This window comes from Lagenorhynchus albirostris, chromosome 13, assembly GCF_949774975.1.
Source record: "Lagenorhynchus albirostris chromosome 13, mLagAlb1.1, whole genome shotgun sequence".
Classification (NCBI taxonomy): Eukaryota; Metazoa; Chordata; class Mammalia; order Artiodactyla; family Delphinidae; genus Lagenorhynchus; species Lagenorhynchus albirostris.
The window spans coordinates 58,563,743-58,581,893 of record NC_083107.1 but is presented as its reverse complement, the minus strand read 5'-3'; the positions used below and the strand labels follow the sequence as shown (position 1 = coordinate 58,581,893).

Genomic DNA, 18,151 nt, shown 5'->3' with positions numbered 1-18,151 from the left:
TCTGAAGATGGCTGCCTTTTCTTTTTAGTTCTTTCTAATGACCCATCACCTGAAATAGAGTCTAACTGGAGCAAAATAACTGTAGTTGGTATGAAGGAAGGGAAGCTTTTTACGCTTTGCTGAAAAGCTTGAAGAGAGGCAAAAGCAGTTGCTAAACAATGTTGTTCTGAAGAATGAACCCTATGTTGGTAAAAAATGAAAGAAAGGAAGAAATAAGCTACACAAGCAAAAGTGTGGTTGGGTGTGGATGGCAGAGCAGGAATCATTTTTATTTGCCAAGATTCCAAATAGCCAGACTTTTCAAAAAGGAGAAAGAATCAGCTAACTGAAAAAAAGGGAAACGAAAATCATTAAAAAAAATTTTTTTTTATACTTTGGCAGGTTTTACTAATCATTTATATATTTTAAAAGATTATTATTATTTTTTAACTAGAAAAAGTTTTAAAAATCGAGCTAGGGAACATTGTTTAATTTTCTGAAAGAGAGCACTGAGATCAACTAGATAAAGTCTTTGTTTCATAGGAAAGAGGAGACTCGGAGAAGCTAAGTGATCAATCAGCCCAGCATCATACAGAAGCTAGTGGTAGAGCCAGGTTTCCCAACCTCAAATCCTTAGAAAAGAGTTCTCAGAGGTGCTTTCTGAACTTTGATATCTCTGTGCTTGACATTAGAAAGACCGTGGCTTAGATCCAGTCATAATTCTTAAAGAAAACTCTGAATTTCAAAAGAGAAACCAAAGAGATTTTCCTGTTAACTAATTTAATAGAATAAGGAAATGGGAATTGTCAGCTGGAATGATGTACAGAAAGAACACATTTGAGTCAGACATTTCCATGAGAATCACAAATCTGCACTTACCAGCTCTGGGCACTATGCTGTGGATTTGTATTCTTATTTAATCTCCTAAATAACGGCATTTTATAGGTAAGGAAACTGAGGAATAGAGAGGATGAGAAACTTGCATATAACTGGTTTTATGAGAGCCTGGGGAGTCGAATCCAGGTCTGTAAGATACATGTCTATGTTCTTAACCTTACTTCTCAGGATGTTGGGAAGATTAAGTGAAATGTTTGGGAGCCACGTATATCTTCCTAAACGGCAGAACAAATGGCTAATGCCCTAATTCCTTTATGATTACCATTTCCCATGCAGGACTGCATCTTTGGTGGAAGGAGAAAAAGGAAAACTCACTTGCCTTTTCTGCTATAGAAGCACAGTAACAGGGGTTGGAGGCTCTTACTCCTTGAAAGGTAAACACCTTTTTTTTTTTTTGGAAGGACCAAGAGGATTTGGGGTGGCAGTCCACGGAAAAGAGAGCAGGAAAGGCAGCTGAGACCTGTCTAGGCTTTAGGAAGAAAGCAAAAGTAGTAACCTTAGGGTTTCTATGGGTTCAGCCCAGCTGAACGTATGGAAGACTATCTAGGAACAAAGCTGCGTGGAGTCCGGCATGGGAGGAGGGAGCACCTAACAACATATATAAAAATGCTCAGCACAGGGTGGGCCCTGAAAAAAGATGTCATTTTCGAGGCCTACTGAAAAATGCTAAAACTAGTGGGTGAAATTTTGAGGATGTTATAGGATAAATAGTTTCAAATCTCTCTCCACAACTAACTTAATTAACTACAAAGGGAATAAATAGTAACTACACAGAGGAGAAACGTAGGCATCACCTTAACCAGAAGATCAAAGTTAATACTGCTAATAATGGGACGAACCAACATCATGTGCCTCCTGATATGATGCACTGAGAAGGACTCAACATTGTTTCTGTGGTTTTCTAACCAAAAATGCATTACCTAAAATTAATCACGGGGCAACGTTAGATAAACCCAAACAGAGGGACATTCTACAAAATAATTGGCCCAAACTCCTTAAAAATGTAAATCATAGAAGAAAAATAAAGGCTGGCAAATTTCTCCAGATAGAAAGAAACTAAAGACACATGATGACTGAATGCAATATGTAATCTTCGGTTGGGTCCTGTACCACTTAAAAAATAGCAATAAAGTACATTATTGAAATAATTGACAAAATTAGAATATGGACTGTGGATTAAACAGTAGCACTGTATTAGTGTTAAATGTTTTCATTTTGATCATGTCCTATTGTTTGTTTTTGTTTGGGGCCATGCCGTGCAGCTTGTGGGGTCTTAGTTCCCCGAGCAGATATTGAACCCGGGCCCCGGCAGTGAAAGCGGCAGAGTCCTAACCCCTGGACCGCCAGGGAATTCCCATATCCTATTGTTATCTAAGAGGATGTCCTTGTTCTGAGGAAATACATACTGAAATATTACGGGTTAAGGAGCATCATATCTGCAATTTACGCTCAAAACATTCAGGAAAAAAATATATATATGCACCCAGAGCAAATAATAAAGCAAATGAAGCAAAATGTTATAACTGGTGAATCAGGGTAAAGGATATATGAGAGTTCACTGTAGTCTTGCAAATTTTTAATTCTGAATTCGAAATCATATCAAAATGCAAAGTTACAAAACACTCAAGAATATAATTTATATTTTACTACCTCCCAATTTTTCTATAATGAACACATTTACAATCAGGAAAAAACCCACTGGTAAATATAATAACAATTTTAATCTAATATGTATTAGAACTGTTATTTTTCTAAGTTTAAGGTTGTTCTGATGAACTAAAGACAAGGTAACTATGAAACAACAGCCACGTTTCTTCTTCTGGATCATGGCGTGAGAAAAACTAGTTATCTTTGGCATAATTGTAATATTCCCCCCAGGAAGCACCTTACCTTTATAGCGGGCCAGGAGCTGCTTAAAATCTAACTGTTGATCTGGCACGGCATCTTTGGTGGAATCCGGATCGTGGAGGTGCAGAGAGAGGCGCAGGTCCTCCTCCACCTCCTCAAACGCGGTTCTGCTGCGCCTCGCCTTGAGCTTCTCCTTTGACATCTGTTTCATGGAGCGCGCATATGGGCTCCCATCCTGCAACACATACCTGAGGAAAGAAGACAAAGAAATGTGTGGTTGTGGATGCGGGTCTGTTGGTGAGGAATGACACTATTCACCTGTTTTCCATGCTCATTCAGCAGAATGTTGCTCTGCTTCTGCCCAATTCAAGTGCTATTCTTCCACCAGTCCAGGATTCTGTCTGCCGTGCCCTATTGCTGGTGGGGAACACACTGGAATGCTTTTGGCTCTGTTTTAAGATAATTCTGGAGGCAGTGAATTTGGAAAAGTGAGAGAAAAAAGACAGGGAAACTAGCTGAAAGATGATTTCCCCAGAGATTCACATTCAATGGAAGTGGGATTGGGCCCACAAAACAACAATTTTAATAAGCTCTCCAAGTATGCTTACTGCACACTAAAGTTTGAGAGCCACTGTTTCAGGGTTTTTAGCTTGAGAATAGTGTATCATTAAATAACGTAGAATTAGGAGGGGGCTTATTAGGAATGGAAGGAGCAAAGAGAAAGAAAAACTTCTGGGTTGAGTTTAAGGTGTCAGACATCAAAGTTGTTTCCATTCTGGAGCTCAGAGGTCAGGAATGAAGATACCAATCTGAGAGTTCTCAGCACAGGGGTGACAGCTGAAATCACATGAGTCTTAGAGAGCCAAGCAAGAATTTAACAGTGACAAGAAACAGTGCAAGGATAAAACCCTGGGGAATCTTCAAGGTCAAAGAGTAGGAAGAGGAAGCAGAGCTTTCAGAGGGGAGAAATCTGTTGATATCCAACAGACATTACCACCTTCTATCCGGTACAGAACTTATACACTCATATGTACTGCAAACTCCTTGAAGGCAGAATAATAATGATAATAATAGCTAACATATATAAAGCATTTGATATATGCCAGGCACAGTTCTAAGCCCTTTGCAAGTATTAACTCCAAATATTAATTAATTCTCATAACTCTTGAAGAGGCTACTTTTAATATGCACACTTTACATATGATGAAACTAAGTCACAGAGAGATTAAGCTACTCACCAGTGTTACAGTTGGTAAGTAGAGGGATTTAAATACTAGTAGTCTGTCTGCAGAATTAGTACTTTTTTTTTTTCCATGTTAAATTCTCCATAGATTTGGTCCATCATTTTTTATTTTTTATTTATTTTTACTTTATTTTATTTTTTTGGCCATGCCACAAAAATTGTGGGATCTTAGTTTCCCCGACCAGGGATTGAACCCAGGGTATACCGCAGTAAAATCGCCGAGTCCTAACCACTGGACCGCCAGGGAATTCCCCATCATTTTTTAAACAGACTTTACTTTTTAAAGCAGTTTTAGGTTCACAGCAATACTGAGCAGAAGGTACAGAGATTCCCCATACACCCCCTGCTCCCTGCCCTACGCATAGCCTCCCCCATTAGCAATATCCCCAACCCGAGTGGTACATTTGTTAAAACTGATGAACTGACATCCATACATCATTATCACCCAAGGTCCTTAGTCTACATTAGGGATTCCTGAGTCAGTACTCTTAATATATAATATTGCCTTTGAATTCAAATAATTTGTATAATAAATATTCGCTGAAAGGGGAAAACAAAATGCTCAAATAGAAAAATTAGAAGAAAAATTAACCCGTTTATTAGTATCCAGGCACACGGAGGTAAAATAGTCATTCTGTTTTCAAGGACTTTCACCAAACTTTAATTAATATCTTCCTTACCTTGTCACAGCAATTGCATCTTCCAGAAAAAATTGATCAACAGGAAATGTACGACCTAGGAAAACAAGAAAATAAAACAGAAAAGTCTCAGAATACCCGTTCAACTATCTTGAAACTGTTTGTATATGTAAAATTGTCTTAAAACGAAGCCTGGCACAGTAAGGTACTATTTACTCTGTGGTCTTACAAGTATTCAGAAAAAGCTTTTCATGATAAAAATGGAAGGAGTAGGTTCTAGTTAGTAAATAAAACAGAAGTGCATAGTTGGAGAGATGATCATTTGCTAATAAGACTTTTTTTAACCTCTTTTTAAAAAAAATCTGTTAAACCTTTGTATCCCCCTCTGCTTCCCTGCAGGGGACCTTTAAACAGTCAACAATTGTATTCTAGATCAAGCATATAATTTCATCTTTAAATCTACTGTCGATATCCTCTACAACTAGAACGAATTATTCACCACTCAGTGTTTCCAAATTGTTCTTTACCAATCAACTGCAGAATGATAAACCAAAGCCCAAGGTGATAAATTAATCCCACAATGAGACTGTGAAAGCACCAAAAGAAGACACAGACTGTCCAATTTCACTTGGTCCCAGAGTGGACCAATATCCAGAAGTTTAGCAGAATCCAGCAATGAACAAATATGCTATACACAGATACAACTTTTCCCTTTATGATAGATTACCATTATAAACTCACATTTTGATGTTAAACACAACAGAATGCTAGAAATCCTAATAACCTAGACTTCTTTTTTAAAAGCACATATAAATTGAAATCTCCCAGCAAATGAATATAACATTACCTCTTTAATAATTTCATTATATGGTTATGATTTTATTTGTTATAAACTAATCAGTTCTTTTCTAGAAAAAGATATAAATACTCATTCATTTATATCTCAAATGAACTTTAAAATAATTATATTTGCTTATTAGGACAATACATATTTAATGATGGATTTTAATCACCTGGTATAGTGATAACTGGGCAGGAATTAAAATATTCTGAAAAGAGCTCAGCGTTTAAAGTTGCACTCATCAGAATAACTTGAAGAGTTGGTCTCTGCAACACAATGTCTTTCAAAACTAGCAGTAAGAAGTCACTAAAGGAAATAAAAGAAACATCTGAGGATCAAACAAATTTAATACATGAAAATTAATAACTTGACATATTTCAAGTAAGTGTAAGACTTATGTGAAAAAAATTTATAACTCATAGAAAGATGTGTCATGTTCCTAGATGTGAAGACTTAATGTTGTAAAGATATCAATTTCCCACCAAATAAACTAAATTCAGTGTAGTGCCAATCAAAATACCAACAGCATTCATCATTGCATTTGATAATTCCACTTCTTGATATCTACATGTAGATAAAGAGGTATATACAACGATTTTCATTATAGCATTGTTTGTAAATCAGTGGAAACTACCAAAATGTCTATCAACCAAGAAATGGTTACTTATGACAATATCATCCATTCTAAGGAATAACATGAGGCAGATAAAAGGAATAAAGTAGAGCTCTAGATACAGACATGAAAACATCTCTAAGAGATATTGTTAGTGAAAAAAACCCAAGTTGTAGAACAATATGTACCGCAGAACAGCAATGTCCTAACTGGCCTCCCTGTTTCAGCCCTTGCCCCTCTAAAATCTATTCTCAGTACGGTAGACCAATAATTCTGTGCCAATGTAAATCTGATTGTGCCACTCTTCTGCTCAAAATCCTTCAACGACTTCTTATCAAAGTCCTCACTAACGAGGCCCTATGTGACATGATCTGTACCCTCACTGCTCATTTCCTGTCGCTCTCCCCCTTCATCACTTGGCTCCATCCAGCCACACTGTCCTCCTTGCTGTCTTTGAGACATGGACCCCAGGTCCCTTGCACATGTTATTAATGTGCCTAGAAAGGGCTTCTCCCAGACATTCAAGAGGTAGCTCACTCACTCACTTTGAGTCTTTACTCAAAATGTACCTTTGCAGCTAGGCCTTCCCTGGCCACCATGTTTAAAATTTCAAATGTTCCCCTCCCTTGCATTTCATATTACCCTTTCTCTTCTTAGCACTTAACAAACATACTTTATATTTTACTTCTTTATCTTGCTTATTGTTGGGCTCTCTCACTAGAATATAAGCTCTATGAGGATGGGGATTTTGGTTATTTTGTTCTACAAGATACTACTCAGTACCTGGAGCACTGCCTGGGATATAGTAGGTGCTCAATAAATGTTTGTTGATTTACTAAATGAATATATAATTTGTATTAGAAAAAAAGTTCTGGAAATAAAAGTACCTATTTCTGATAAAGCAAGCATATATGTCAATGTACAGTAGGACATATCACCAATCTGATCACCGTAGTTATCTCTGGGGCAGGGACTGGGAATGGTTTGGGAGTGTTACAGGGGACTTTCACTTTATCTGTGTTGTTTGAATTTTTTTTTTTTTGGCGGTACACGGGCCTCTCACTGTTGTGGCATCTCCCGTTGCGGAGCACAGCCTCCAGATGCACAGGCTCAGCGGCCATGGCTCACTGGCCCAGCCGCTCCGCGGCCTGTGGGATCTTCCTAGACCGGGGCACGAACCCGTGTCCCCTGCATCGGCAGGCGAACTCTCAACCACTGCGCCACCAGGGAAGCCCTTGTTTGAATTTTTAATGAGTGTATTTTTGAACTACTTAGTTTTCTTTAATGAGCTAATTTAATTACATTTATGACTATTCTTTTTCTTTTTTAGGGAAAAGGAAAATAATATAACAATAGGTAAATGGTTAAGTAACTTATGGTACATCCACATGTTAGAATTTCCTCATGCAATTATTAGCAATAATTTCAAAGGTAGTTCATGCTCTCATATTAACTATTAGACCACATGCAGCACACAACAGTATATAATCCCAATAGTGTTTGTGGAGATACATCTCTCTGCTAACTCCCAATATACTCCCAGAAGAAAACAGAACAAATTGTTAACATGTAATTAGCAATTCTATAAGGGACAGAAATTCTTCTTCTTGACATTTAATATTGCCTAAATGTGTTAGAATAATGTCATTATCTCTATGATCAGAAAATGTATTAAAAATTTTAAACAAATATAACTAAATTTTCTATATTCAACCTTTTATCTTACTTATTTTTTAACTGATCTTGGTTCCTAGATTTTACTTTCTTTTTTTAATTTTTAAATTTTATTTATCTTTTATACAGCAAGTTCTTATTAGTTATCCATCTTATACATATTAGTGTATATATGTCAATCCCAATCTCCCAATTCATCACACCACCACCCCCTATTTTCTGCCTCTTTCAGTCAGAGCTAGCAAATATTCCCCTACTTTTTCTTATAATTTGTGTACTCCATTCCCAAAGACTGGTATTTGTAAATGCTCAAATCTCCCTTCTCCAGTGTGTAATTTATCTTTATTCGGATGTGAAAATACTTTAACTGTTGATATTCTATAGGTCATTAGGTTTTATAAAAATCTCTTTTTGAGAACATCATTGCAGCCAGGAACCAGATCCAGTGCTATCTTCCAGTTTCACTGAGTTTGTGGAAGTATAAATGTTATGAAACCCAAAGCTACTCTTTATGTTCAAAATTACATTGGATATAATTTCCCCTAAAATTAAAATTTTATTTTTATAATACAATCATTTAAATATTATTAGTTTGGCTGAATGTTTTATTTGATTCCCTCTTTTAGGTTGTTCAGTGATTCTGTTAAAATAAATTATTTCAAATGATCATTTCAACATTTAGGTGCAAAGTGACATTATTTACCATTTATTTTTTTCCCCACTGTTTTCTGGAGTCTCTACTTAAAGATTATTTGCGGGCTTCCCTGGTGGCGCAGTGGTTGAGAGTCTGCCTGCCGATGCAGGGGACACGGGTTCGTGCCCCGGTCCGGGAGGATCCCACATGCCACGGAGCGGCTGGGCCCGTGAGCCATGGCCGCTGGGCCTGCGCGTCCGGAGCCTGTGCTCCGCAGCGGGAGAGGCCACAGCAGTGAGAGGCCCGCGTACTGCAAAAAAAAAAAAAAAAAAAAACAACGACAACAAAAAAAAACATTATTTGCCCCTCAAAGACTTTCAGTGTTTTCTACATAGCTATTTAAAATTTATTATTGTCTTGTTCTAGGAAATATTTCCTTTTATTTTGATCTATTCTTTTTATTCTTTTTAAAATTTTTTTGCCACATCACGCCGCTTGCTTGCAGGATCTAAGTTCCCTGACCGGGGATCAAGTCCAGGGCCCCAGCAGTGAAAGTGCTGAGTATTAACCACTGGACCACCATGAAATTCCCTGATATATTCTTTTTATATAAAAATCTTTTTCTTTAGTTTCAAATTTCTTTATATTTCTTAATTACTTCTATATTAGTGTATTTATTTCTTCTAACAAATAGTCTTCTGTTTACATGTCTTCCCCGTTCATTTTTTAAAAACATTTTATCAGCAATAGCTGGGACCTCTTTTCATGTTTGTTTCTTTTTTTTTAGTTTTGCTATGATCTATTTTCTGCTTCTCTGTCAGCGCATCAACTTTACTTAGACTTTCTTCTTCTCAAGATATTAATAACAATATAGTCCTTTTTGGGAAAGCCTCATGATTTGCACAGGATCATCTCTCTTTTTCCCACTACTTCTTTACTACTTTAGAGCATGATCTACACGACAAACTATGATCAATGCCATCTATTTATCTGGCCCTTCATTTTAAAATATTGAGAATTTTGATTTTATACCTTGACCCTTTAATGACTTCTAATTCCATTAAAGTAAAATCCAAATGCTTTATTATTAATGGTGCATAGTCTCCTGCTTTTTTTAGCTGTCACTTTTCCCCTCATTCACTACATACCAGCTGCACACTGGCCTTCCTCCAGTTTTTGGACTCATGAAGCCCTTTACCACTGCAGAGTCCTTGCAAATGCTGACCTTGCCCTCATATATCTCATGAGACTCCTTTTCATACTTCTGTTTTTAATTTAAATGTAATCTCTTCAGAGGTATAATTTCTGATTATCTCGTGGCTCTCTCTCCCCAAACACAGCATCCTGTTTATTCCTTTATGGTACTTATTCCAATTTGTAGTTATTTACTTACTTGTTTATTTACCTATTCATTATTTGTTTTTCCTACCAGACGATAAGACATAAAGGGGAAACATATATGTTTGTTCACTACAGTATCCCCAGCAATTAATAGGCCACTTGGCACTTAATGCAGGCTCAATAAATACATGAATGAATGTCAGGACTGAATGACTGACCAAATGCACAAAGAAGGAAGCACATATTGACCAATCCATCAGCTATAGCATGCATTACATCTGATATTCCTGCTAAGTACAGCACCCAGCTCAGCATGGTGCCTCTTATTAGACGATGTCCATCTAATAGGATGACTCTTCCAGTGATGAACATGTGCTCTCCTAGCATTTTTCGTGTCACAGACCCTGGAGACCAGGAAGGCAGTTCCTCTTCTCTAACTTAAGCCTTCCCTATGGCAATTACCATTACTAGCATTAAGGAACTTAACTGGAAGCAGAATAAAATCCTTTCAGCCATGTCTTCATTTGACGTGTGTGGGTATTCATCTGTAAAATCTTTGCCTTACCTTTCTTCTGTCCTCTCATGGACTTCATCAACAATGATATGGGTGATTCCTTGTAGGGCTGTGTCCCCCTCTAGCCTTCTTAGCAGCACTCCTGTGGTGCAGTATAACAGTCTGGTGGCTGAGGACTTACACGTAAAAGGGCATAGAAAGCTTTAATGAACTTTCTGAAAAAAGGAAACACTTTCCTGGCAAAGCCATTTTTAATGGATAGGGATAAAGAATACTGAAAACACCAGCAGTTCTATTTTAATATAAACCAAGAAACTAAATGCATAGTTTCTTGCTGGCAACAACAAAAGCTTTTCTACTTTACATCAAACTTTTAAGACTCATAGAAAGCATTCAAAAATTATTATAAAACATAAAAATAACAGTGAGTGATGAAATCAATTCTGAATTTGTTCATTCCATATTTGGTTAAATGGATTAAGTCCCAGTTTAGGAACAAAGCAGCACCTACTAGATCACTTTTGCCAATAAAGAATAGAAGGTCTTTACAGAGGAAATTAAGTACACCCCAAAAAGAGTTTAAACCAAAATATTTCTAAAAGGACTTCAGCCCTATTGAAGTATATATTCCAACTTGCCCAGAATCTTCAGACCCCAAGGGCTCTTCATACTTGAAAATTGTAAATTTCTGTCATCAGGAAATAAGAAAAGCATACAAACCTTGACACTTTCTAACCGGATCTGGTATCCCACAGTCAGACCCACTCTCTCTGCTCTTTCTTTAGCAACACGTTCGGCGACAGAGATCGCAGAGATTCGTCGGGGTTGGGTACAGATGATGTTAGCCACCTTCTCAGGTGGTCCGTTCAGAGAATCATCCAGAATAAACTGTGGAATCTGTGTGGTTTTCCCACATCTGTATGTCAAAACAAATAAGTCCTAAAATAAGAATTTTCAAGTGCTCTAGTTAACTAAAGAAGCAATCATATCCAATGAGGAAAGTAAGAAGCTAATTAGAATAAAAGTTGTTCAGCTTCATCTACCTTCTAAACCTACCTACTGACTTATTACCTATAGCTGGTAACTCCTAGGAATTTGCACTTAGGTTAACAGGGCAATCAAATAATAGTTCACTATTATTTGTAAAACTGGGACTACTGAATAAACATTAGGTTAAGCTCTATAAATGCCTTCAGGAATGTGAACTCTACATGTGAATCCTAAAGAAACAGGAATATTATCTTATGATTATTAAAATACTTTATATTTTTCCCATTGGTGTGGTATTGCTTTGGCTATACCAAAGTACTGACCGAGGTTTAAAAGATAAGAAACTGGAAGATACGAAGTTACTACTATATCTGTGAGTCTGGGCACAAATGTAATTCTTAAATTGAAGACCCTTGAATACAGAACTAGATTAAGCCTGCAACTTGTCCCTGCCAAGTAGGTTTGGATAACATACGGAGAGTGTGGAACAGGAAAAATAATGTACCCTAAGTTGTTCTTAAACAAAAGCTTTAAGGAAATAAGAATAAATTTAGAAAATTCATTTCTGAAGTTTCAAGCTAAATGTTCTGGAACTGTCCTTAACATTTTAAAATGGGCCTTGTTAAAAGCCTTCAGCTAGGCCTTTTGCCTTAAAATTGTCTTAAGGCAGAGGTATACAATATCTATAAATTCCCAAATTTCTGGGCTTCCCTGGTGGTGCAGTGGTTAAGAATCCGCCTGCCAATGCAGGGGACATGGGTTCGTGCCCCGGTCCGGGAAGATCCCACATGCCGCAGAGCGGCTGGGCCCGTGAGCCACAACTACTGAGCCTGCACGTCTGGAGCCTGTGCTCCGCAATGGGAGAGGCCACGACAGTGAGAGGCCCGTGCACCGCGATGAAGAGTGGCCCCCGCTCACTGCAGCTGGAGAAAGCCCTCGCACAGAAACGAAGACCCAACACTGCCAAAAATAAATATAAATTAAATAAATAAAACTTTTTAAAAATCCTAAATTTCTGAGTTTTGTTTCTTTTTTTGTAATTTGGCTCTATAGGCTACAGTTGCCACATTATTTGCCTCTGTGAAATATTATTCAATATTTAACAGGAAAAAGCACAAATAACACCAGCAACTGTTTTTTTTTTTTTCAAAGTAGAACTGGTGGTGGTAACCAGGGCACACACCGTATCTATAGATGAAAGCTGAATTAGAAATAAATCACATTCTTACCCAGTCATACCACTTATAACAAGCACTTGGTGCTTGCTCAACAGTTTAAGAATGTTTTCTCTTTCTTCCCAAGCAGGGAGTAATTGTCTTTCTTGCAGAATTGACTGGAACTGTCTGGAGGCCTAATAAAATAAAAGATAAGACATCAATTTGGTTACTTTCAATCACCTTTCACAAAGCTCTGAATGTGGAATCCCATAGTTAGACCTCCCCTTTCTGCTCTTTCTTCACCAATTTGTTTAGAGACAGAAAGTGCAGATGTGTTGGGGGTTGGATGCTGGTGACTTTAGTCAGAAGGCTGTTCCGAGAATCAGCCAGAATAAGCTGTGGGATCTGTGTGGCTTTCCTACATCTGAATGAACTGAAGGATCTTATAAGAGAAATAACCCCTCTTAGCACCTATCCAGCTCTTTCTGTAAGTCTCTATACTAGCACTGTTCAACAGAACTTTCCGTGCTGATGGAAATGTTCTGTTTGCGCGGTCCAACATAGCAACCTCTGGCTACATGCGATTGTTGAGCACCTGAACTGTGATCAGTGCTGTCGAGGACCTGAATGTTTTATTTTATTTAATTTTAATAAATTTAACTTTAAATAGCTACCCATGGCTAGGGGCTACCATACAAGACAGCATAGTTCTACACAGTATCAGATTTTTACCAAAATCACTAACGGTAACAGAACTCACTAACTGGTTCTTTTTTTTTTTTAACATCTTAAATATATACAATTTTTATCTGTCGAGAATAAATAAATAAAAATAAACTGGTATGGATTTATAGATTTCTTTTTTTTTAATTCCTGGCTTATAATCCAATACTGTACATCCAATACCTACGATATAATCCAATTTATTTTGTTGCTCTCATTATTTCATTTTGGCTATTGGGAGATTTTCCAGGTTGATTCCTGCGTCCTTCTGACATGCCCTCATCTTTTTTGTTTTGTTTTGTTTTGTTTCTGAATACTCCCTCATTTAAAGGGTTCTTTTTGGCCAATCACCACATCTATGTAACTCAGTTTGACATCTAATGGCCAATGCTATAAACATTGTACTGTAGGTTAAAACTGTGGATATATTTTTGACTAATGTAAGAAATTTATACTAACATTTATATTAACATACACATTTTCTGCATGTAATTTTATCACCTCTAAACACACTGTTCAAACTGAATGTGTAATTTTTTATTTCCACCATCTTATTATTTATGGTGTGATTTTCTAGTCAATTTGACATTCTATGGGTGTTGCGGTATATATGTACTAGTGTTATATATACTCTGTCAAAAATCAGAATCACAGAACTTTAGAATCGGAAGGGCCTTAGATAGCATCTAATCTAATCCCCAAACTGGTTAAGCAACTCGTCTTTATCCTCCATCCAACTCTGCCCTAATACTTCACTTATGAGTTCTTTTAAAATAATCTTATTTTTACCCCTGAATGGGGTAAAAACAACATGGACTTTGAAAACAGAGAGAATTAGCTTGAAACCCTGTGTTGCCACTTACCAGCTATGTGACCTTGGGCAAATTATTTATCCTGTGAGCCTTTGAAATGGGGTAAGAGTCCCTCCTTCTCCTTCTCCTTTTCTATACTGTTATTTCTAATGTAAATCACAGTACTACTTTTCCTTTCACTTATCAGATTTCTATCATAGTAACAAAGCCACATGATTCTCAGAATATTTGGTATATATGTGTTTCATTTTCATCAGCCATTGGATTTTCCAAAACTATCTGGAACATGCACCCAAGTTTGCTATGGCATGCAGAAACTTTGCCCAATCAGAGTAAAAGAGAGCTGAAAGTATACTACGGAGAGTAGCCAAAGCTTCCTAATTCCCAATCCCTTCATCCATACATTAGGGAGGCAATGCTAGCCGTTCTCTCAGAATACCCTACCTGTTTTATTCGGAACTGCTTGCAGATTTTGACATTCTCAGCATGTACTGATTTTGCCTGCCAGTCATATCTTTTGGAAATCTTTTTCTTAAGGTTGACATAGCTTTCATTCTCCACCATAACTGGTGCAGGACCTTCATCCTCATCTGTCTCCTCCTCAGGCTCTGATTCCTTTTCAACTTGAAGGGGATAAAAGGAAACATTTTCGATATGGAGCCCTTTCTTTAGCAGGGAAAAGTCACTATCTAACAAAGTAACAACAACAACAAAATCATAAAATGGAGAAAAAGTTAAAGCTTGAATAAAACAAGTTCATTCATTTCCACACTACTACTTCTACTGCTAAAGAACTTAAAATGCATCTCCAAATAAACTTTAATCAAGTGTCAGTGGCTCTGGTTAAATCAAATTAAAAACAAAGAAAAGGGCTTCCCTGGTGGCACAGTGGTTGAGAGTCCGCCTGCCGATGCAGGGGACACAGGTTTGTGCCCCGGTCTGGGAAGATCCCACATGCCGCGGAGCGGCTGGGCCCATGAGCCATGGCCGCTGAGCCTGTGCGTCCGGAGCCTGTGCTCCGCAACGGAAGAGGCCACAACAGTGAGAGGCCCGCGTACCACAAACAAAAAACAAAAAACAAAATCATGCCCTGCCTTGTTAATCCAGTAGACTCTGTACATTCAGAAATTAACTGAAAGTTTCAAATATTTGCAAGTGTACCTACAATTCCATGACACAAAATAACCCAAATGTCTATCATATGATGAATCAATAAATGAAATGCGGTATGTCCATATAATGGAATAGTATTCAGTAATAAAAAGGAATGAAGTACTGATACATGCTACAACATGGATGAACCTTGAAAATATCATGCTAAGTGAAAGAAGCCAACCACAAAAAGCCACATATTTACTATATGATTCCATCTCCATGAAATGTCCAGAATAGGCAAATCCACAGAGACAGAATATAGACTCATGGTTGTTAGGGGTTGGGGGAAGGGAGAAATGAGGAGTGACTTGCTAACAGGTACAGAGTTTCTTTCTGGGGTGATGAAAACGTTCCAGAGTTAGACAGTGGTCATGGTTGCACAACTCTGTTAATATACTAAAAATCACTGAATTGTACACTTCAAGAGAGTAAATTTTATGGTGTGTAAATTATATCTTAATAAAGCTGTTATCTTAAAAAAAAAGTTCACGACACACAGTTTGTCATTTCTTGAGGAATACATCTGAGTGCTAGAACTCGCGGCAGGTCGGGAGCGAGTCAAGGGGCCAGTGAGGGAACCTAGCCAGCTGTCCGGCATCCGCATCTCGGTGCAGTTTCACTGTTCTCTACCTGTTGACATTTACCTAGGAACTCCTGGGAAATAATAAAACTTGCTGCTCTGAAAGAGAGGTGGCAAAAAATAAGAGAGATCCTACGGTGAACTCTGAAAGGGGGGTTACTTGTGATGTAAGACTCTGCATGGCACACTCGGATCTGGAGGAAGCCAGAGGCTCGTACAAACATTTCTCTATTTGAGGATTTAGGGACCCATAAAGAGAGACATCCCCTAATGACTTTTGGGGGTCTAGCATACTAAAAGCAGGAGGGGATGGATGGTGGTATAGAAAGAGAAGTATCTCTAAAAACTCATTTTAAAGTAATCCTATATACAATAACAGAAGTAATCACAGGAAACCAAATGGATTACACGAAACAGACTTTTCTGGAAGGATGCTTTAAGGTTCTTCCAGCCCTCGACTGCTAGAATAAACTTATACATCACTACAAACTTTCAATTCAGGGAGCCAGAACACAGTGACAGAATTAGGCCTTACAAGTAAAGTCAGGTCATAGCTCAGGGGAGATCCTACACCAGCCCTCAGAGCCTCTGATTGCTGTAATCCATCATTCCAAATCCCGCCTCCACAACACCACATCAATGACTTACATACCTTCTGGAATTTGATTTGAAAGAAACGAATTACTTGGAATCACTGGTTTACGACAGACAGGATTATTTATTCTGGTCCCAGAGGATACTGGCAGAAAGTTCACAGGAGGGACACTGTACTTGTGATGGGTATATGTTAGTAACTTGGTTATTTCTGATTCTTCCTCTAAAAGGGTTATCAAAGAATATACAACAGGTTCTGAAGTTTCTGCAAATGTCAAGGCCTTGCCATAAAGGAACTCAGAAATATGTAAACGACAAGCCAGAGGTAGATTCTCATTGGTGGAATAAAATGCCACAAGGGGAGCTTGGTAGGGGTATTTGTGGTCTTTAGAAAATCGAATTTCAAGTTCGTATAAAAAAGATGCATCTTCGTCAGCATTTAGATGAGAATCATCTACACTTCTTTCTGCTCTTCCAACAATTTGATTTGGGGACACTTCGTGTTTGAATTTGCACTTTGATCCAAATTTGCAACTTCCTTTGAGGTAAAATTTACAGATTTCAAGTGACGTCTCCTGTATATTTTTGGTACTTTCCTTTTGCTTGGATTTGCAGAATTTACTCGTCAAATACCCCAGTTCTAATCCAATGGTCCAGACTCTGTTCTGAATTCTTTCTATAAATTTTTCTCCACAGATTGACTTGAGAGCAAAGGCCTCTTCCTGTCGCTGCTCCACACACTCATCCAAGCTTATACGCGCAACGGCCTCAGAGACCTTCATCCTCTCTCCAAATGTCTCTGAAAAACACTGGGTGAGCAGATGTTCCAGTGATGCCCCCATGTCTCCATTGCAAATTCTCAGGGCTACCTGACAGTGCTCGGTGTTGAAACCATACCTGCCAAGTGAGAAGCATGACAAAAACGACTGAGTAATATCAAACCTCAAAAGAGAAATTCATTTAAATGCATATATGGGAAGGCACAACTATACATAGGCAGGGTGTGTGTCTTGGAAAAGTGTACCTGATAATACTAACGCCTCCTTCATCTCCCTATCCTAAAAGAGAGGATACTGGGCGTATCAGGTACCACTGGAACGCACACACACGAAAGTATTCGAGGAGTGGTAGGTGCGTTTATAATACACTTTCAGTTTCCTTCAATTTTCCCATAAATGATGAAAGCAAACCTGGAAAGTTTTTGCACTGCAAATGTTGAGACTGTAATTTCCGGATGATGAGGCTCCACCAGGCCTGAACCAGCACATTCCAAAGGATCTGAGTCGGGAACAAGGGAAGCTTCTCGTCCAGCTGACCAGTACTGCTCATCATCATAATCAGGCTCATCATCTTCTTCCTCCCCAGAAACACCTCTTCTGGCAAAAGTAACATTTTCATATATTAACTTCTACTTACCTCAAAGAAAAATTTAGTAAGAGTCTAAGAATTTAATTCAAGGAACCAAAGGACAGAGAATCCTGACCACTATTCAGTCACTGATTTATTTTTATTGACCTATTAATTTATATCTCGGCAAGTAACAGAATTTATTACCTGCCAGGTACTACGTTAAATGTTTTATATGTACTATCTCTTTGAAAATCTTCCCAATAACCCAGCCAGATTGGAATCTCTATTTTTTTTTTCAGATGATCAACTAAAATTTAAGAGAAGATTAGTAACTGCCAAAGGTTATAAAGTAAAGAGCGACTAGAGATTTTAACCAAGGTAGTCTGACCCAGAATCTGTGTTCTTAACTACAGAAGCCTTGGCTATCCTCTCTCTCTTCTCATTTATAAAAACCATCGCTATTTTTTTTTTGCTTTGCTGCATAACCACCTTTCCTAAATTTAAGACAGATATGCAATTTGTAGATAGGATGGAAATTGAGCTGTTCATGACTGACCGTTCATTAATT

General features: G+C 37.9%; 1 protein-coding gene across 6 annotated transcripts in view; it reads right to left on the bottom strand.

Annotated features, from left to right (window-relative positions):
- Nucleotides 1–18,151, bottom strand: part of DHX57 (DExH-box helicase 57) — a 56,887-nt gene that overhangs the window by 23,530 nt on the left and 15,206 nt on the right. For 4 of the 6 annotated variants that reach the window (XM_060169184.1, XM_060169186.1, XM_060169182.1 and 1 more), the window contains 9 exons: nucleotides 17,424–17,609; nucleotides 16,292–17,130; nucleotides 14,349–14,593; nucleotides 12,442–12,563; nucleotides 10,943–11,138; nucleotides 10,274–10,398; nucleotides 5,619–5,752; nucleotides 4,648–4,702; nucleotides 2,767–2,972 (listed from right to left, as the gene is read on the bottom strand). In XM_060169184.1, the coding sequence (XP_060025167.1) occupies nucleotides 2,767–2,972; nucleotides 4,648–4,702; nucleotides 5,619–5,752; nucleotides 10,274–10,398; nucleotides 10,943–11,138; nucleotides 12,442–12,563; nucleotides 14,349–14,593; nucleotides 16,292–17,130; nucleotides 17,424–17,609 (2,108 nt within the window). The remainder of the gene's footprint in view (nucleotides 1–2,766; nucleotides 2,973–4,647; nucleotides 4,703–5,618; nucleotides 5,753–10,273; nucleotides 10,399–10,942; nucleotides 11,139–12,441; nucleotides 12,564–14,348; nucleotides 14,594–16,291; nucleotides 17,131–17,423; nucleotides 17,610–18,151) is intronic. The other 2 variants (XM_060169183.1, XM_060169185.1) reach the window with 2 other exon arrangements.